This window comes from Chelonoidis abingdonii, chromosome 11, assembly GCF_003597395.2.
Source record: "Chelonoidis abingdonii isolate Lonesome George chromosome 11, CheloAbing_2.0, whole genome shotgun sequence".
Taxonomy (NCBI): domain Eukaryota; kingdom Metazoa; phylum Chordata; order Testudines; family Testudinidae; genus Chelonoidis; species Chelonoidis abingdonii.
Genome location: NC_133779.1, coordinates 57379249 through 57401226, shown reverse-complemented (window position 1 = coordinate 57401226; position 21978 = coordinate 57379249). Strand labels below are relative to the sequence as shown.

Sequence of the window (21978 nt, the reverse complement as noted above, 5' to 3'; positions counted from 1 at the left end):
TCCTTGATTTGTGCCTGGACTTCCAGTCTCCTGCTTCGTCCTCCAGGCTTCTTGCATTGTGTTTAGAGTGTGACAAAAGTTCCTCCCTTACCTTGTGGGTTCTGCCGCTTATGGCAGATTGCTCACCTCGGTGATCTTCCCCCCGCCCCACAAGTGAGTCAAACTCCTCCTGTGTCGTGATGCAGGAGTTGGAGTTTGGGGGGAATCCGGGCCCGCCTTCACTCCGGATCCACCAGGGCCCTGTGGATTGCGCTGTCATATAGTTACCTGCCTTGTTAACAGCTGCATGACAGCTACAACTCCCTGGGCTACTCCCCACATGGCCTCCTCCAAACAACCTTTCTGTTACCTCAACCACAGGACCTCCTCCTGCGTGTCTGATAACGCTTGTAACTCCTTAGCCTCCAGCAGCACAAGCCTCTCACTCCTTGTGCCTCTTGTCCCACTCCTCACTATGCACGTCCTTCTCACTCGGCTCCCCCCACCCCACTGTGAGTGGAGATCCTATTTAAACCCAGGTGCCCTGATTAGCCTGCCTTGATTGGCTGCAGGTGTTCTAATCAGCCTGTCTGCCTTAATTGGTTCTAGCAGGTTCCTGATTACTCTAGTGCAGCCCCTGCTCTGGTCACTCAGGGAACAGAAAACTACTCATCCAGTGACCAGATTATTTGCCCTCTACCAGACTCCTGTACCCCACTGGTTTGGGTCTGTCACAATAGGCATTTAAGATAACTCGCTGATAGCCCTGCTTTCTCAGTATGAAGCAGGAATCCTCCCCTTTTGCACTCTCCTGCTCGTGCTTCCTCCTGGGATCCCACTTCCCCCACTTACCTCAGGGCTTTGGTCTCCTTCTCCCAGTGAACCTAGTTTAAAGCCCTTCTCCCTAGGTTAGCCAGCCTGCTTGCGAAGATGCATTTGTCTCTCTTCATTAGGTGGAGCCCGTCTCTGCCTAGCACTCCTCTGTCTTGGAACACCATCCCATGGTCAAAGAATCCAAAGACTTCTCTCCACCACCTGCATAGCCATTCGTTGACTTCCGTGATTCAACGGTCTCTACCTGTGCCTTTTTCTTCCACTCTATTCTTTGGTCTCTTTTTGGTTGTTGAGTTTGGTGTGAGGCTTCTTAATGGTTTTGGTGTCCTGTGACGTTCAGGAGGCCAGCTGGGTAATTTGGTGCTCCCTTCTGCCCTTAAAGTCTGTGACTCTGTGATTTCGATGATGTCAAAATGGAACAGGTGCACATTTTCAGAATGAAATGTTTCTCATTTTTCATTTCAAAACTGTTTTTCACTGTAAAATGTATTTTATTGTCTATTATACTTTTTCACAAAATAAAAGCATTCAAAATCAAAATGAAACATTTCAGTTTTATCAAAATGTTTCAGTTGACTCAAGATGAAATTTCATTTTCGGGGGAGAAAAATCAGTGTTTCTTTCTGATTTGGGACAAAAGGAACTCTTGAAATCTCAGAATTACCCATGGAATGAAATTTCCAAGTTTGGACCAGTTCTATTTAGGGGTCTAACTTTAGGTATGCAGATTTTAAAATTTTGTCCCAACTCCTGATAAATTATTATTGATCTTTATGAGGTGTTACGGTAGCACCGTGGTGCCCCAGTCGTAGACCATGACTGCACAGCACCAGATGCTGTACAAACAACAGAGCAAAGAGATGGTCTCCACCCCAATGAGCTGACAGCCTGAGTATAAGAGAACTGAGGGGATCAGACAGAAGGGAGAAAAAGGAAACAGTTGTGGTCAGCATGGTAGGGAGGTAATATTAATATTGATTTTTAAGCATTTTTTCACTTTTATTTTCACAGTTGCAGGAAATCATGGGGAATGCCTAACATTGCATGGGGGCTCAGACACTAATTATTAATGACAGATTCAAAGTGTGAAAGCTGTATAATGGTTAAAACTCCAATTGTCTACTTCACACGTCAAAATATACAAAGTAAATTGAGTGCAATCAAATGCTAGTAAAGTTCTCAAGCAGCATTTTGATTAGTCATGCAGGAATGATTATTTTTGGCGGTGTTGCGTGTATGGTGACAAGGACATTTACCAAGAAAAGTATAACCCTTCCCAGCCTAACAATAGACTCTGCTTTCAGCATACCAGTAACTTCTGTCTCTTTGAACCACTCAACGATCTGATTTGGACACATTCCTATTGAACTCAAGGAGCCTCTGGGTTTGGGCTCCTTGTAGCTAAAGCATGAGCTGAAATCAGGGGCACTGAGCACTCAACCATTTGGCATGTTGACATCAGTGGGAGATGGGGTTAACTGATAAATGAACAGATGTAAGGGAGAGCTGTTGTAGCCTTGTTGGTCCCAGGACATTAGCGAGATAAGGCAGGGGAGATAATATCTTTTATTGGACCAACTTCTGCTGGTGGGAGAGACACAAGCTTTTGAGCCACACAGAGCTCTTCTTCAGATCTAGGAAAGGTACTCCCAGCCTCATAGCTCAGGCCTGCACAACTCGTAAAGCGACGAGGGCCATATTACTCCAGAGAAAACAGCTGAGGGCTGAACCTCCCGGCCCCACCGATGCTCCCCAGTGCTGCCAAGCCCCCCCAAAACACAACACTCCCACCAGCACCACCCAGCCCCCCTGAAAAACTCCCTCCCCAGTGCCACCCAGCCCCCCTGAAATACCCCCTCCCCCAGCACCGCCCGTCCCGTGGAAACAAACCCTCCTTCCCCAGCACTGCCCCACCAAACAGCGGTATTGAACCTTGGTAATATGTTATAGTGGGCCCCTAAGGTAGTATAATTAAGGTAAAAGAAAATTCTTTGGCTAGATAGTAAATACAGAATCTTCCCCATGAATGAATGAGGTGTGACTGAGGAAGGTGTGGAAGGCAGCACTCCAGAGAGCTGCAACCTTGGAGAGGGGATGGGAGCCAGATCATCAGTAGAACAGGTCAGCCACCCTGACTCACAGCTCGCCTCCTCAGACCCCCCCCCACCCGCCAGCTCACCTGCCCCCCCGCCACTGCCTTCCACTGCCTAACACCCCCCACGGCCGCACAGTGAGCTCACTTACTCATCCCTGCGGGCCACACAGTGAGCCCACGCGGGCTGCATGTGGCCCCCGGGCCTCATCGACATAGCTAAATGTGTAGCATGAGTAGTTAGCATGTATCAAGAAAGTGTTCAGGTAGAGTGGCTCATTAACACCTCTGCAGACATAGGACAAAAGGAGGGGTTAGTGCAGGCTTTCTCAAACTGGGGGTCAGGACCCCTCAGGGTGTCGCGAGGTTATTACGTGGGGGTTGTGAGCTGTCAGCCTCCACCCCAAACCCCACTTTGCCTTCAGCATTATAAGGTTAAATATATTAAAAAGTATTTAATTTATAAGCGGGGTCGCACTCAGAGGCTTGCTTGTGTGAGGGGTCACCAGTACAAAAGTTTGAGAACCACTTGGTAAAAGTGGTTACAGATTGTTGAAATCCAGTGTCTCTGTTAGCCAGTGATTTTAGTGTCTAGCAGGGTATGAATTAAGCTTGTAGGCTGGTCTTTTGAATGCACTGTGCAGTTTCCTTTCAGATGAGGACGGATCGGGTCACATACCAGATTGATCGCTTTGTGAAAAGGGTTCACCCACAGATAAAGTTGTTTTTGTCTTTGACCATTTCCTGTACGAGTTCATTCAAGAATGTAGTGATTGTCTGTTTCACCCACAGAGGTGTTACTGGGGCATTTAGTGCACCGGATGGGTACCTCACATGTTGAAACAGGCAGTGTAGAATCCGTGGATCTTGAAAGGTGTGTTGTGGGTGTTGATCATTGTGGCAATGGAGATAGGTCTGTGGGTTTACATCAGGAGCAAATGATAAATATTAATAATACAAGAGGAGTGTATAGAGCCACAGCCATTGTAGGTGTGAAAGGGGTGAACTCATGAATTGCCAGGGTGCCAGTTAGATTTAAAGCTGATATCGAACTAGGTTTGCCAATCTATAACAGGATCCAATAGGATAACCCTTTCTATGAGTCTAGGGCGGTGGTTTCAAACCTTTTTTCTGGGGACCCAGTGTGAAGAAAATTGTTGAAGCCTGCGACCCAATGGAGCTGGATGAGAAGTTGTGGGTGAGGGGCTCTGGGCTGGGGCAGAGGGTTGGGGTGAGACTGTGGGGAGGAATAGGGGTTCAGGATGTGGGAGGGCTCTGGGCTGAGGCAGGGTTGGGTGCAGGAGGGGATCAGGTCTCTGGGCTGGGGCCAGGATGAGGAGTTTGGGGTGCAGGAAGGGGTTCTAGGTTTGGGGGACTCAGGGCTGGGGCAGAGACGTTGGGTGCGGAGGGGGTCAGGACTCTGGGCTGGGACGGGATGAGGGGTGGAGTACAGAGGGGATCTGGGTTTTGGGGGGCTCAGGGCTAGGGCGAGGATTGGGTGTGGGGTTGAGCATGAACCTTACCTCTGGGGCTCCTGGTAGTGGTGCAGCTGGGTGCACCGCAGACCCACTGTTTGAAAACACTGATCTAGGGAGCATTAGTTTACTAGTTTAACGCTGGGTTCTTTTCAGGTCAACTTTTAACTTGAACAGAGTCCTCAAATCCTGATTTCTCAAACAGGACCATATTTCCCTAATTAGTGATTATTTTTAACCAGCCGTTTATTAATACACCCAGAGCCCACAATTAAGATATCATTCACTACTCCAGTGTAGACACAACCCATTGTACATATTACACACACAGTACAGTCTTGCAGGCAAATATCTGGAGTTGAGGCTCAGCAGTTATAGCAAAGAACAATGCAAATGACCAAGATTTCTGATTCCATTTACTTATGATCAACAGTTCTCAATTCTTTAGTACCTAACACATTTATCACACTGCCCAGGGATCCCTTGTCTCCAAAGCCCTTAGAAGAGTGTGATCACTTCTCTTTGCCTACATTGATGCAAAAGAGACAAGTTTAGAATATTAAAAGCAATTTCTTAAAGCAATTCTCTCTTGGGGCAATTTGCTTAGACTTATAAAGAAGTTAAAAATCTAAAATACAGTTACTGAGGCCTCATGAGAGAGTGCAGACTCAGCAAGATAATCCAGGGCCACTCAGAGGATTCAGGGGGCCTGGGGCAAAGCAATTTCAGGGGCCCCTTCTATAAAAAAAGTCACAATACTATAGAATACTATATTCATGTGGGGGCCCCTATGGGCCTGGGGCATATTGCCCCACTTGCTCCCCTGCCCCCCTGGGGCGGCCCTGAGATAACCTACAGTTATTTATATTAAAGAATAGAGGGGGAAACACAATCTGTGAAATGAAATCTCACTGCTACTTGTTATCCTCTTAGCCCTGGGATGGGGGAGTGTCCTTTCCACATTGCTGGTCTGGACGTAGGTCGGTCGCACTTAAAATTCTGCAGCTTCTTGTGTTGGGTTCAGTCAACTCACTCTCCTGAACAGCTGGTGACCCCAGTTTATAGAACTTTGTTTCAGGGCTCATTGGAGGAGGCCACCCTTTAACTCCTATTGGACAGGTGCCATGTGGGTGCAGTTCTTTCTCTCTGGCTTCCATTGGTATCCCATAAATGGCGACAGTGAACAGCAAATGTCTTCAATCCTTTTCTGATTGGAGGCTTTTTAAGTTTGATTCATTTCAATGATGTTATTTCATAATTGTCCCCTTCGATCAGTTGGGATCCTCTCCTTTCAAGCAATCTCTGTTAATATACCACAGTTTTACCCTGGTTTATATCTCTTACCATTCTCCTTATGCCAGACAATTCCTATTACTTCCAACGTGCAACAGTTACTTACAATGGAAACCAACAAAATCCTTATAATCTTCTCAATTTGGAGAACACACTCCACACAATCTTTGATTATACTGGGCATTAGGACTTACAACAGAACATGAGATGTGTGTTCCACATATAGCAGGATGCAGATCTGATTCGCAAAGCAAACATATGTGCAGATTCTAATTTAGGGTGAAAAACAGATTATTCACCATATATTTAGTTTAGAAGAAAACAATGTATAGGTTATAATTTGGGGTGAAAATACGTGGCTTGGATTTCTTGGGGTAACAGTTCACTCAATTGGACCTTTTAGCCTTACAGCCACATTTCTAGTTTGTTTAACTTGCAGCTTCTCCACCCACCTTTTCTTGATCCACTCAATGTGCAATGGGCCACTTTGCGCAGGAAATCAGGGTCTGACTCTTCTTTAATAACGTAGAGTTTTTTAGCTAGGTTGGGAGGGAGAAAGAGGTTTATACTTATGCAAATTATAAGAGATTCTTGCCTAGGTGATTAACAATATTCTAATTCAGCTATTTTAATATATGGAGATATACCTATCCTAGCTCATAGAACTGGAAAGGACCCCAAAAAGTCATCAAGTCCAGCCCCCTGCCTTCACTAGCAGGACCAAGTACCAATTTTTGCCCCAGATCCCTAAGTGGCCCCCTCAAGGTTTGAATTCACTATCCTGGGTTTAGCAGACCAATACTCAAACTACTGAGCTATCCCTCTGCCAAATTTAATTTCTATAGCTGGGGAGGGGAATGCTCAACCTTGGCTGATCCGTGGGTTCTTAGACAAAGTGTCTCACATGATGTGAACCATTTTCTTACTGTCTTCATAGATGGATCCTATTTTGGGATAACAGAGATGAAGAGGTTTTCTAATGGTTGAGGGCCAGAAGGAATCATTAGTTATTAATCATTCCAGGCATATCTGGTCTATATATCCCTTATACTGTACACAGTACAAGAATTTACAATCTAGTAGTTCAGCTCTACTGCCACTTAGTGGTCAGACAATATGCCAATAGAATGAAGGCCAGGTGGTGTGATGTCAGAAGACCAGATCACAGGTAGTCAGGCCTAGTGGTCCAAGTCTGAGTGTGAGAACCAATGGTCGAAAAAACCAGAACCAGGGCTGAAGGTCAAAACTGAGGTCAGAATCCCAATGCCAGAACCAAGAGTCAAGACATAGAACCAGGACCAAAGTCAGAACCAGAGTCAGAGTCTGCATGCTAGAGCCAAGGGTCAAGACAGAATCAGAGCGAAAGGTCAGAACTACAGTCAGAGCCCAAATCCCAGAGCCAAGGGGTGAGCCAAAGTCAGATTCAGGAATAAGAACTGAAGATCGGAACCAGATTACCAGGAAAGGCAGGAGCGAGGCTGAGACAGAACTGCATCAAACCTGGGTGCAAAGCAGGATCTGGACTGGAGCTATGGAGGAGCACAGCAGGAGTAGGGCTTGGAAAGAGACAAGCACAGCGAGGCAGAGAGTCCATGGGCATGTGCATTGAGCAGCCAGGGGGCTGCTAGCTTCCTCAGCCAGTCAGGCAGGGTGGGCCATCTGGCAGCCTTGCTGACTTATTAGGAAGTCCGGACTATTGAGCTGGTGCAGCTGCAGGGCCTGTCATATGTTGTGGCCTAGTTGGCAGAATGTCATACTAGGCTGTAACAGAACAGGGTGCTGGTCCCAGCAACTCCAGGATGATTTGATTCAAGTCTTTTCACTATATCCATGTATCACATACTTTAAACAGGAGACTATCCAATAGGAGTAGGGAGGTTATATTACCTCTGCATTTGGCTCTGGTATGACTGCTGCCATGTCCAGGTCTAGAGTCCACAATTCAAGAAGGATATTGACCAGCTGGAGAAGGTTCAGAGAAGACCCACAAGAATGATTAAAGGATTGGAAAGCTTCTTTCCTAGTGATAGACTCACGGAGCTCAATTTATTTAGTTTAACAAAGAGAGGGTTAGAATCATAGAAGATTAGGATTGGAAGGGACCTCAGGAGGTCAGCTAGTCCAACCCTCTGCTCATGAGCCCCAAATCATGAGGTTTTTTAAAAATTAAGATGGTAGTGTGTGATTTGGACTGTTTTTTTTCGGTTTTGAGAGACACTAACAATGCTACTGGTTCTCATAGATGTATCGTGACTTAGGAAGTTTTGGTCCCTCCTGTTGTTACCCCCACACTCAAGGGCATCCACTTTTACCCAGTTCCTAGGGCTGAAGACATAACTCTCTTAAATTAGGCACCCCCCTACCCTTTCCCAGTTCCTAGGGATCCAGGTGAAAAACACCTAACTTTACCCTGTCATAAATAGATAGGTAAGGTAAGGGTTAAGTTTCTTTTACCTGGAAAGGGTAACCAAACACCTGACCAGAGGACCAATCAGAGAACTGGATTGTTTAAAAGTCAGGGGCGGGAATTTGGATACTTGGGGTCTTTTTTGTTTTCTCGGCTGTGAGTAAACAAGGTTTCCTCCTAACTCCTCCTTCTTATTTCAATATTAACCAAAGTCGTGAGACAAAGGAACCCCCAAAGCAATTCGGCTATGAGGGCTTTGGGTCTGTACGGTAAGAGTGGATGGCTGTGTCTTTGTTGTTTCTCGGCTGTGAGTTAACAAGCTTCTCCTAACTGCATCTTATCTCCAAGTGTCTCCTACACATCTGTGAGTACAAAGGAACCCAAGCAATTCGGCTATGAGGAGCTTGGGTTTATTTACATGTATGGGGATTGGTTGGACTGGTTTTAATCGGGCTATCTTTTAAATCAGACTATTTCTTCATATTTTCTTATAAGCAAGAGCCTGTATTGAGTTTCTTAATGCAAGATTATTGTTTTATATTTCTTTCTTTTTTATATAAACTTTTCTTTTAAAAGTGTGGAAGTTTCTTTCCTAGGGAGGCAAAGGGAAGGGAAAGCCAGGCTGTGGGCTATTTTCCTATTGCTTTCAGGAAAGAGCGGCTACGGGGAAGAGGAAAAGAATCACCTCTGTAATCAGGTATCTGTCTCCCTCACGGGAAGGCAGGCACGGGGAAAGGCAAAGCCAAGCTGTTGGTATTTTGCATCTCAAGTTCTGAGGGGCAGAGAACGCTTATCTCTTGGGAAGCAGAGAAACCGGTTTCTTGATACTTGCAGGCTAAGACCAGAGGCAAGCCTGGGAAGGAGGGGGGAAGGGGTTTTCTCCCCTGCTTTTAGCATCCAAGGGATTTGGAATCTGGGTGTCCACCAAGGGAGGATTGGGGCACCAGAGAGAGGAAAGGGGGGTCAGGCCCCATCAATTCCGATCTGGTGCAGCGAGATATCCAAGCGGTAGTGAGCTTGGGAGTTTCTCAGGTAAGCCCCCAGATTCATTGGACGCTTAAGGTCCAGCTTTGGGACATGTCCAGATTGTGGACGCTAAAGTCCAGGTTTGGGACAGGAGGCTAGTTTACCACTACCCCTCCATGGGCTCTGGCTCTACTCTTCATGGGCTCAGAGCCAAAACCCTTCTCTGAACTCAGAGCAAACACCTTCTCTTGACTCAGAGAAAACACCCTACCTTTACGACTTCAGGGCTTAATTTTTAGCAGGTTTATGGGCCTCTTTAACCATCCAGTGAAGAGCCCTCCACACAGTAAATGCCCTTACAAACCTCATTTCTTAACATCACCCAAACCAGAATGTACACGTCTCCCACACAACTCCCATAAGGACAGGATGAACTTTATCTGGATGTCTGTCAGAATCAGGTCCATCTGGGGGGACTCAAGTTTCTGCGATGTCCATGGCAGAATGTTGAGGGTCTGGCAGCTCTGATCTTTGGGTTGTGTCCTGGGAGTTGGATTCCCAAAGAACTTCTTTTGAACCGTTTAAATAGTGTGAAATTGATCCTTTTTAAGCTGTACCTTACCATTCACGATTACTAAAATTTACTAAAATTCACTCCAAACATAGCGTAAGAAAATTCTCTACCATCCTTATCACCACCTTAATTAATACACCTAGCAAAATTAATTATATAACAGACAGAAACAATTAAAGAACCAGACAGAGACCAGACAGATAAACAATAGGGAAGTGGGGACCATAATGACAAAACAATAAAGAAATGAGGATTTCACAACCACAGCTGTTGATAAGTGATTTCTTGACACAGAGGATGCTATTGTGACAGATTTTTGTTACCAGTCTGCCTGAGGCATTAGGTGGTCAGGCTGAGGTCACAGGATTGTTTGGGGAGGAGATGACGAAACACACCAAGTGTCTAAGTTTTAAAGCTTTATTAATAAAATAATAAAATAACAGGGGAGAGTGCTGGGGGTGTGTGTTCCCCACGTCTCTCAGAGGAAGGAAGTGCCCCAAGCCCTAACTCACTTTCATACTCTCACTCGCACTACCCAAGCCTGGGTGGAACATAAGAAGAAAGGGGTTGAGGGAAGGGTGGATGGGAGTTCTTGTCTTTGACCCAGGTTGTTTGGGGTCCACTATGATCTCTGACTTGCTTTGGCTCTTGGGAGTGTTTTTAAGTCCTGGGTTCTTTTGGGGTTGTTTTTGTTCAGGGCCCTCTGTTCCTGTTGCTCTTTGTACTAGTCCAAACTGGCTTTCTGTGGCCTTCTCAATTTTCCCCAAAACAAATCGGCGGCTGCAAGACTGTTATTTTTCCTTTGTTGTTTTACTTTTTTGTGGCCCCTGCAATTTGTTCAGCCACTCATTTCTTCTGGCTGGTCAGGGGGTGGACTCCCCCACTTCCTTCTTGGCAGGTAGCAGAGTGTGTGCAATGGCCGTGGGCTGGAGTCAGCGCCTTATCTTTGGGTGTAGCTGGAACATCAAGTTTACCCTGTTCTTTTCTCCTTTCCTCCCCATCTGGCCTTTTGTTGCCTGTAAAGAAACTTTTTGTTCTGCATTCATACTTTTAACCCTTCCCAAAATGCCTTGCGATGCTTGCAACAGTGTTAGCAACATACAATGCTGATCTGCCTCCCCAGAGGACCCCCTGAGGGAGGGGGGCTCTGCGTTGTGACACTATCAAACTAACTTTTCTTTAGCCATCTTAAGATCTGTTTTTGTACCTGTTGACAGTGGGTGCCATTAGGATGGGACCTCCTTCTTAACAGCCTGATACTATGCTTTAATGTAATTGCTTTAATGTAATTTAGATGGAATGTGAGGAGGTGACTTCCTGCTCCTTAGCTAATGGCTGCTTCTTGGCTGCTCTTTTAATCGGGCTGCAGACGAAGGCCGTAGGCTTTAGGCCTTACAATATGGCTGCAGGCAAAGGCCTTATCCTTATACTGCAGAACCTCTTGCTAAAGACCCTGACTAAAAGCAAAGTGCTCAGATGTGTCAAGTGCCACCAGACTCTGTTGAGCTCACAGGGTATCCCTGACCCATCAAAATGCCCATTACCAATTGCCGTACCCCTCCGCTAGCCCCACATCTGCCACCCTACATCCCATTTCGACAATTTCACAACAAAAAATCTGTTTCTTTCATTTTAAAATGACTTTTTATTTTGAAATGTAAATTAATTTATTCTAAAACTATGTAAAAAAGGAGATCAAAATTGGAACAAAGTATTTTGAAATTATCAAATCAAAACATTTCAATTAATCCAAACGGAAAGAAAATCAGAGTTTCAGTTTGCAAAAATTTTCAGCATTTCCACTTTTCATCCAAATCTGGAATGGGAAGAAATTTAGAAAATTCTCATGGGAGGAATATTATTTCCTATCCAGGCCTTATCATCAGTAGATTTCAAAGTAGGTCATTATCCTCCTTTTACAGTTGAAGAAATTAAGGCACAGAAAGGGGAAGTTCTTTGCCTACAGTTACCGAGCAAACCAGGGTCAGATCTGTGAACAGAACCCATGTCTTATGGGACCAAGTGTCAGCTTTAGCCACTATACTACACTGCCGCTGAGTAGCAGTCAAAGCTGCACAGGTATCTTCAGAAGGTTTAATAGTCAAGCTGGTTTCAGGTTTTTTAAATGAAAAGAATTCTCATTTTAAATGGCCTTTTTAAAATAACTTTTGCGAAACTGATGGATTTCCCCCCCTTGAAATTTTTTGGATTTTGAAAAATTTAAACAGAAACTGTAAACAACCTGTTGGTTTTTCATTTTTTTCTTTGATTTTTTTCATCTTTTTTTTTTTTTTTTTTTTAGCTTTCTTTGTGCTCAGTTATCTCTCTGTTTGGTCTTCTTCATTCATTCCTTTTTAATTTGATTTTCTTCTTTGGAATTCTTAATGCTTTTTTGTTCTTTCTCAATCTTCAAGTCTGGATTTTTTCATACTCATTCTTCATCTTGTTCTGTCTTCATACTCAGTCTTTTTCTCTCATGTTCTTTGTACTGAATATTCTTCTACAAATTTGTATTTCTTCATGCTTGTTCTTCTTGTTTGATTGTCTTCATGGTCAATCTTCAGGTCTGCATTTCTTCATGCTCATTCTTCTTTTGTCTTCTTCATACTCAGCATTATACTCCCACTTTAAGTTTGGATTTCTTCATGCTCATTCTTCTTGTTCTGGCCTCTTTATGCTCAATCTTCTTCACATCTGGATTTCTTTATGCTCGCTCTTCATCTTGTTCTGGCTTCTTTTTGTTCAATCTTTTCTCTCACTTGTGCTCAGTCATTCTTCTCCATCATTTTCAAGTTTCAGTAACTCCTTAGTTACTGTCCTCCCGCTTAATGTTGTTTCGAAGTTGTCGCTGCTCTTTTAGGGAACATATTCATTTAAACTTCTCTAATGCTCCCTTATAATGTATTTTTGGCTGACTTTACAAGGGAGCATTGCACAAGTTCCTCTTCTCCACCTCCTCCCTTCCTCCCTCCTTCCCAGCGCTTCCCCCAGCTGTTTGATGGTCCTTAGGATTTTTTGGGAGGAAGGTAGCAAGCTGGGAAGCTGCCCCCATGCCCCACCCCCCTCCCCTCACCGGCAGGCAGGGCCATCTGGAACGCAGGGGCTTTAGGGGCTGCAGGGCCCTAGGCTAAGGAGGCCCTGAGGCCCTGGCCTGCAGCTCTAAAGCCCCTTTCAGAATGCGGCCCTGCGAGCACGAGCAAGAGGACTCAGGAGGAGCAGGGGCTTCTCTCTGGCCAGCTTTGAAGGGGAAAGAGCCACTTCTCTGCAACCGCTGGCTGTCCCTCTTCCTCCTCAGTCCTCTAGCCCTTGCTCACAGGGCCGCATTCTGAAAGGGGCTTTAGAGCTGCAGGCCAGGGCCCCAGGGATCCCTTAGCCCAGGGCCCTGCAGCCCCTAAAGCGCCTGCATTCAGGGGGCCCTGCCTGCCGAGGGGCAGGGAAGCAGCTCCCAGAATCGCAGCTCCCAGAATCGTGGCCATGGGGATGGTGCTGCGCTGTGCAGAGCCACCTGCACACCCCCTGCACCAAACAGGAGCTACCCCAGGTAAGTGCTCTGCACCTCCTGCCTGCCCCAGCCCTGAGCCTTCTCCCACACCCCCATCCTGAGCGCCCTCCTGCACCCTAAATCCCTGCCAGACCCTGCACCCCACCCTGAGTGCCCTCCCGCACCCTAACTCCATCCCAGACCCTGCACCCCACCCTGAGCACCCTCCCTCACCCTAACTCCCTCCCAGACCCTGCACCCCACCCTGAGTGCCCTCCCATACCTTAACTCCCTGCCAAACTATGCATCCCACCCTGAGCGCCCTCCGGCACCCTAACTCCCTCCCAGACCCTGCACCCCACCCTGAGTGCCCTCCCATACCTTAACTCCCTGCCAAACTATGCATCCCACCCTGAGCGCCCTCCGGCACCCTAACTCCCTCCCAGACCCTGCACCCCACCCTGAGTGCCCTCCCATACCTTAACTCCCTGCCAGACCTTGCACCCCACCCTGAGCGCCCTCCCGCACCCTAACTCCCTCCCAGACCCTGCACCCCCAGCCCTGAGCCCCATGGGTAAGATAGGGGCACCTCCTCACCACAGTACAGTACTGTACAGTATATAATGCCTTTTGTCTGTCCGTCAAAAATTTCCTTGGAACCTAACCTCCCAATTTATGGGAAAATTGGATTCGTTTAACATCGATTCACTTAAAGTTGCATTTTTCAGAAACATAACTACAATGTTAAGTGCGGAGTTACTGTTGTTCATGTTGGTTCTCATCTTCTCTGTTTTCCGTCTTCCTCACATTTGGTCTTCCTTGTCCCTGTGTTTGGTGGCACTTCTGTGTGTGTAGTCTTTTTCTTTGTATTCATATTAAGTTGTCCTTGTTTTTCAAGTTCAGAGTTCTCTGCGACGGTTGATTTGCTTTCTTCATGTCTGGTCTTTTTCACTTTTAAGCTTCTTCTTCATACCTTATTTCCTACTATTATTAAGTCATTCTTCCTCGTATTTGGTTTCTTCATGATAGGTCTTCTTTTGCATGTTCTCCCTTCTCCGGGAGAACAATGCCAGTCTAATGGCTAGAGCAGAGGGGTCTGGAAGTCAGGACTCCTGGTTTCTATTTTTAAGTCCGGAAGGAAAGTGGGGTTTTGGGTTGAACTAAGAGAGCCTAGGAGTCAGGACTCCAGCGTTCTATTCCCTACATGGGTGGGTGACTAGTAGCTCTTGGTTAGAGCAGTGAATCTGGAAGTTGGGACACTTGCGTTCTTTTCCCAGCTATGATTTGGTGTGGGGTTTTTGACCCTCTTTCTTAACCCACAATCTGTTACTTTCAGGTCTTTGCAGAGCAAGTTTCCGTGGGAAAGAATTCATTACGGTCTTCATGCAAAACCATGTCGAAAGTGTCAGCGCAGATTGCAAGCTGTTCATCACTGGTTACCATGCCTCCACTACAGTTACTGTGACGGTGAACAAGGGTATGTTCTGGAGAGTGATGCCTGTTGGAGAAGGACAGACGGTGACCGTGCAGATCCCAGCCTCAGTAGAGATGTTTGGGAGCCAAATCTTTGATAGCACCATCCTGATTCGGGCTGACAAAGACATCTCTGTCCTGTCTGTTAACTCAAAGCCCAATTCCATTGCTACCACTGTAGTGTATCCCACTGAGAAGTTGGGTACTGTATATTACATTGTAAGTCCACCTGGTTTCCATTTAAGAAGTTTCAAAGAGTTTGCTGTCGTAGCAGGACAGGCTCCCACTACAGTTAATATTTATTTGAAAGGGGCTGTAATTTTCAAACAGTGGATCTATGGTGCTGGGCGTAAACTCACTGTTACCCTCGCTCCCTACCAAGCCTTGCAACTGCAAAGCTCTGTGGATTTATCTGGCACCAAGATTGAGTCGCGGGAACATGTGGCCGTCTTGACTGGGCACAGCTGTGCTGAAAAAAACACCGCTTGTGATCATGCAGTCGAGCAGCTCCTGCCTGTCTCCAGCTGGGGCAGCACATACATCGTTCCTCCTCTGTCCTTCCAGAACAAGTATGACATTGCATACATCGTCGCCTCCCAAAACACTCGCATTGACTATCAGTCGGGGCCCATACGAGCTTCCCGCAACATATTGGCTGGGCAGGTTGTTGAATTTGAAGTCCGAGTCTCTCACCCACTTTACATCTCTGCTAGCGCCGGCATCCAGGTTCTTCTCTTCTTCACTGGTGCTAAAAATGGGAAAACCACGTATGACCCGTTCTTCATCAACATCCCACCCATCATAAGCTACTGCCAATCCTACCACATTGACGGAGTGAAGGAGTTTGAGAACCATGTGCTGATCGTAGTCAAGAGCTCAGAGTCCGGCAGGATCATCTCTGATCAGAAAGCCATAGGAAATGTCCAGTGGAGGCAGATCCCCGGCACAGAGTATTCTTGGGGAGAGTACAGCTTCGGCACAGGGATTAGTGCCCTTTCCATACAGCACCCGACCTCTCCCTTTGGTCTGCTGAGCTTTGGAGGGAACGATCACAGTGGATATGGCTCATCAGGCGTTTGTGCAAACAGTAAGTCAATTTTGGGTGTAAATAAAAGCCACCCTCCCCCCCCCCCAATCCTCCATAGAATGGGATATGGCAACACATATACAGAAAGAGACTGCACACAGCTTGAAATCAAGCTTTGTCACCTTTGTTTACCGGCCTCCTCATCCTGCACTGAGACTCCTAGTGGCTGAAAAATGCACAGCAAACAAACAAATTGTTTCAATGCCTGTCACTACATGTCATAAGTGAGTTCTTGTATAACTGGCTGGTTGAATCTTTCTAGGTAACCCCATCCTGTCCTGCAGCACTGTTCAATGCAGGAAGAAAGAGACGTGTCAGATTGTAGATGGCCGCCCGGAGTGTGTGGCTGAGTCAGAATCCACCTGCTGGGCTCAGGGAGACCCACATTATCACACCTTCGATGGGCGGAATTTCGACTTCATGGGCACCTGCACCTACACCATCGCCAAGACCTGTGGCTCAGACTCAACTCTCCCGTCATTCAGTGTCAAGGCCAAGAACGACAACAGGGGCAACACGCGTGTTTCCTATGTTGGTTATGTGACGGTTGAAGTCTATAATGTCACTGTCTCAGTGGTCAGATATGAGACTGGGTTTGTGAGGGTAAGATAGCAATGTGAATAAATACTGATACTTTGTTTTCTGCTTATGTTTTAAGGGTAGATATGGTGATGCTAACATAAAATCGCATTTGCTAGAGGCAGCTGCTGGAAAGTTTTATGACAGAGTTTTACTTCAGATTTGAACAACAGCTCGCTTGCTATTCCAGCCCTGGTATTCCTCCCACTTTCCTCTCAACTCTGCCAGTGCCCCTTAATCCTAACCCACAGCCCCCTGCTATTCCAACCCTGGGCTCCCCCCTTTCACCTCACCTCTGCCAATGCCCCTTAATCCTAACCCACAGCCTGCTGCTATTCCAGCCCTGGGCTCCTCTCTTTCCCCTCACCTCTGTCAATGCCCCTTAATCCTGATCTGTGATCACCTCACACCCTGCTTTGCCAGTGCCTCTCAGTCTAAACTGACAATCCCCCTGCAACTCCAGCCCTGGGCTTCCCACACACACATAGATCTGCTAAGTATCAGAGGGATGCATGTATCTGAAGAAGTGGGTATTCATCAACGAAAGCTCATGCTCCAAAACATCTGTTAGTCTATAAGGTGCCACAGGATTCTTTGCTGCTTTTATAGATCTGCTGGTGACCATCAATCAAGACCCACAATCTCCCCACAACTATCCCAGCCCTAGGCTGCCCCCTCCAGTCCCCACATATAGCTTTACTATCCCAGCTCTGGAATCCTCCCCCCCCCACCCAAGTTGCTCATGTAACGCTCTACCTCTGTCTTCAGCAGAGCATGTCAAGCTAATGGTGGTTTTGTATAGAAAAATCTGTGGCTGAGATTTTCAAGGCTGATTTGGGTATGTAACTACACTGCAGTTAATGGGAGTTGCGTGGCTAAATCCCCTAGCTAACCTTGCAAATCTCAACTTATCATTATTTATTATTTATCAGTGGCACATAGCAGCCTCAGTCTCTCACTATGCCAGATTCCTTTGGGTAATGCACCCAAAACAATGATAGTTTCTTGTGGTTCAATTTCCAGGTGAATGACCAGCGCTCCCGCCTTCCCATCTCCCTGCTCGAGGGGAAGCTGAAGGTGTATCAGAGTGGAGGTTCTGTGGTCATTGAGACTGACTTCTCCCTGAGGGTCTCCTATGACTGGAACAGCTACCTGGTGGTGAAGATCTCCAGCAGCTTCTCGGAGAGCATGTGTGGCCTATGTGGCAACTACAACGGGGATGCCAGGGATGACTTTGCCACCCCATTCGGGACGCTGGCTGCCAGCCCTGTGGAGTTCGGGAGGAGCTGGAAGGTGGAGGACGGGGACAGGTTCTGCTGGGACGACTGCCACGGGGAGTGCAAGAGCTGCTCCCCAGAGCTGGTTGGCAGGTACAAAGCTGAGCCCTTCTGCGGTTGGATCACCAAAGAGGCGGGTGTCCCCTTCAGCCGATGCCACTCTGTGATTGACCCCAAAATCTACCTGGACAACTGCGTCTACGACCTGTGCATGAACAACGGCCTCAAGGAGATGCTGTGCCAGGCACTGACAAGCTATGCCGATGCTTGCCGGAAAGAGGGGGTGGCCATCTCTGACTGGAGGACACCCACGGGGTGCTGTGAGTATACCCAGGGTGACAAAGAGATCATAGAATCATAGAAGATTAGGGTTAGAAGAGACCTCAGGAGGTCATCTAGTTCACCCCTAATCATCTCAGCCAAATGCTGGCTCATGAGTTAAAGGCTGCAGGTTTTAGTATCAGAGTTTGAAGTTAATGGCAAAATGTGAATGGGAACAGGTCCTCAAGAGGCCTAAAGAGATTTGTAGAACTGAGTGTAAACATTATGGAGGCTCTGAGATCATGGATGTGGTAAGACTGCACAGATAAATATTTTAGTGCCTTTGGAACATCATAATGAGAATTGATATCTCTGTATCACACCTCAGTGGTTCTCAGTTGGCTTCTGTTGAATAGCTCTGTCTTCTTTTAACACTTGTTAGGCACCTATAACTAACAATAATGAGACAGTTCCATCTCTGGTGGAACTTGGCATGACTTCTTTGACTTCAGTAGAGGTTCCGGCCTCAACCTTGGCTGTTGGGGGAATTTGAAAAATGGCCAATGCAAATAATTAAAGAGATGGGGGGACTGAATAAGAAGGAAACATTGTGCATAGCTCAGCTAACTGATGACTCAAGCCATCTCTAGGCTAGAAACATTTGTCATCATAAGAATAGCAGTTAGGGCTGTGATTCTTTATGACAGTTCTATATCAGCAAACAACCCTAGAGTTGATACAATTATACTGGCAAACACAGGAACACAGTACTGGAAGGGACCTCCTGGGTTATTGCATCCAGTCCCTCCAGTATGCATCCTGTCATACAATCCTGTTCAGAATTTTATCAGGCTCCCTCTTCAAATCATGAAGTTCTTTCCCCAACTGCTCCTATTGCAAATCTGTTTCATGACTCATGGTCAGTTTAGCCTCCTTTGTTCTCGTGCCAATGTTTTCCTTTCGTTTAAACATCTCTTTTCCCTCCTTGGTGTTCCCCTCAATGTATTTATGGAGAGAAATCACATCCCCTTCTTTGCTAGGTTAAATAAGTGAAGCTCTTTTAGTCTACTCTCTTAAAATAGCCCTCCATTCCCCATAGCATTCTACTAGCCCTTCTCTGCATCTACTCCAGTCTGATTAGATCTTTCTTCAACATGGGTGACCACAGCTGGACACAGGACCCAGCAAAGACCTTTTGCCATTATAGCTTAATTCATTTGGGGAAATGGTATGAGCTATATCAGCATAAAAACTCTTTTGCTGGTATAAGTAATATCCCGACTAGGGGACTTTGCTGGTATAGGTATACTAGCATACCCTTTTTCGTGTAGACTAGGTATAAGCAGTGGATGAGACAACCTGATCAGAGGATGTGATGAGGGAGGAAGTGGTTAGGGGAAATAGTCCCAGTGGGTATATCTAACAGTAATGGGACAAGATGGAGCAAAGGGAAAATGATGAAGTCTATCAGCCTACAGAATTATCTTCTCCAGTGGATGGGTGGGAGCCCCATTACTTCAGTCTTTTAAAGGTAAACTGGACAAAGCCATGGACTGAAGGTGATGGGGGCTGTGACATCTCTAGTTCTATGGGGCACAGCTCACTGTAGGTTCAGGAGTATCATTAGAGGCTGCTATGATGCAGAATTTCCAGCTGGGCCTCCTTAGACCTGTGACAAACTGTTTAATGCTACAGGGGAGCAATATTCCCAGAGATCTCAGTGTCCTGTTCTTTTGACAGCTCTGCCCTGCCAGGAGAATAGCCAGTATAAGGCTTGCGGCTCTGCATGTCCTGCCACCTGCAATGACCAAGCAGCCCCTAACAACTGCTCCTTACCCTGCGTGGAGACCTGCCAATGCAATGAGGGCTTCGTGCTGGATGCTGGAAAATGCATCCCCAAAGCCAGCTGTGGGTGCAAGTTCAACGGGCATCTATATGCCCTTGGAGAGCAATTCTGGGGGGACAGAACCTGCACCAGACGGTGCCTCTGTGACCCCCAAACCAGGCAAGTGAGCTGCCAGGCCTCAGGGTGCAGGACTGGGGAGCAGTGCCGGGTAGAGAATGGCATCCAGAACTGCTACCCCAGCAGCTACGGAACCTGCTCGGCTTCGGGGGATCCTCACTACATCAGCTTTGATGGGAAGAAGTTTGACTTCCAGGGCACCTGCCTGTATCAGTTCACTGGTCTGTGCATCAAAAGCCAGGACCTGGTGGATTTCCAGGTCCTAGTTCAGAACGACCATCGGGGCAGTCAAGTTGTGTCCTTCACCAAAGTTGTGCAGGTCAAAGTTTATGAGGTCGACATTGTGATCAGCAGGGAAAACACCGGCAGAGTCATGGTGAGTTTATCAAACCTTTCTGCCCTTTCCTGGTCACTCATCAGACCTGTCTTCCTTTGCTATGTTTAGCCAGCGAACCTTTTTCTTTCCTTCCTGTGGTCAGTCGTCATTCTTTTCTTCTCTCCTGAGTTCACTCATTTTACCTTTTCTTTTCTTTTTCCTTTCCTTTCCCCAGGACTCTGTGCCTAGATGTTTAATTGAACCACCTTTTCAGCAAACTTAGGCAGTTCTCTTAACATGCTGAAAATTCTGATGGATAACTGGACTTTAGCTGGCTGACAGTTTTCATACAAAACCTTTTTTGGTTAAAAAAAAATGCAGGTTCAGCGACACCAAAATATTTGGAAAATTTGTGGTGGTTTCATCACATTGTTTCAATTTGAATGATACCCTTTAAAAAAATCCCAAACAATCAAATGTTCCATTTTGACATTTAAAAAAAAATCAGTTTGAAATGACTTTTAATTGAAAATGTGCTTTAATTTTATTTTCAAAACTATCCAAAACACAAAAAATGCTCAAAAGTTTAGTTTCATCCAATATATAGGTACACACACATACACAATTGACATCAATCTGAAAAACCCATTATTCAGCAACCTCTACTTTGGAACTGCCTGGAATTGCATCCACATTTGCTTGTGCCTCTTTCTCAGTTCCTCCAACTCAGATGTAATTTCATGTAGATAATCAGCCGAACCTTACTTTCTGCATTGCTGCTATACAAATAAGGCTTCTCCGTGTATGTCCGCATCGCAAGCGGAGCTGAGTGAAATGTGGACTGTGAACCTCACAGGAAGTTTAGATCTTTCCAAATTTTGTTTTCATCCCAAAATGGCGTAAAAAGTTGAAATGTCAAAATATTACATTTTAATATGTTCAAGTGAATGAAACATTTCAAGCAACTCAAACAGAAATGTTCTGATCCAGCGTTTCCAGCCACATTTCAAGACTAAATCGTATTTCCCTATTGCCTGATGGGAGCTGTAGTTCCTGACACCATTTTCTCCTGGGGGACTATATCTCCCATAATACAACCAGAGTCATGTGATACCCATGATGCTCCAAGCATTAGAAATTTTTTACAGGGAGCTGTAGTCCCCCAGAGAGCCCAGCCCTTTGGCGACAATGGGGACTGGAACTACAACTCCCATAAGGCAATGTGCCATAGGGAAAAGACGCTTAATTGCTTTGTAACTGACTCAAAATGAAACATTGAGAGATAGTTAAAACATGAAATATTCTAGTTCAGGTTGAATTGACCCAAAGTGAATATTTCATTTTCATTGTCCTTCCAGGAAAATGGAAAATTTCCAGCAAAATCAAATTTCTCTTGTAGTAAATTTCAAATGTTCAGAAACTGCATTTTCTGCTGCAAAAATCATTCTGTTGGAAAATCCCAACTAGCTCTAATTGCAAGTTATTTCTCCTCAGATTCATTAGCTATCTTCCCTTTTTGTGTTCATTTGTCACTCTTTGTATATATTTTTTCTTTTTGTGTTTAGTTGCTATAATTTTCTTTCTTTCTTTGGCATTTTGTCTTTATACCCCTATCTCTCCAGTCTGTCTCCAGTCATCAGTCATTGTGCATTGGCTTCATTTGGGAGGTTTGTATTGGCAATTTTAATGAGTCACCATGAACAAAAAAATGGGTAGGATTTTTTTATGACTCAAAAACGTTCCCAAATTGAAAATGTTTGATTTTGGAATCAATAAAAATTCATTTTCAAAAACTATTTAACCTACAAATGGGAAACTGAAACATAGTTTAAAAAATGTTTTTTAAAAAGGAAAAAAAAAATGAAGAGAATGAAAATGAAATAAAAATTCACCATTTGGGTTTTGATTTCAACCAGATCTA

The 21978-nt window shown here is 45.7% G+C and overlaps 1 protein-coding gene across 1 annotated transcript in view; it reads left to right on the top strand.

The window, feature by feature from the left end:
* Positions 1 to 21978, top strand: part of LOC116831157 (IgGFc-binding protein-like) — a 124223-nt gene that overhangs the window by 60961 nt on the left and 41284 nt on the right. Inside the window, 4 exon segments of the mRNA XM_075070687.1 lie at positions 14448 to 15661; positions 15924 to 16264; positions 17264 to 17837; positions 19519 to 20117. Coding sequence (XP_074926788.1) covers positions 14448 to 15661; positions 15924 to 16264; positions 17264 to 17837; positions 19519 to 20117 — 2728 coding nt within the window.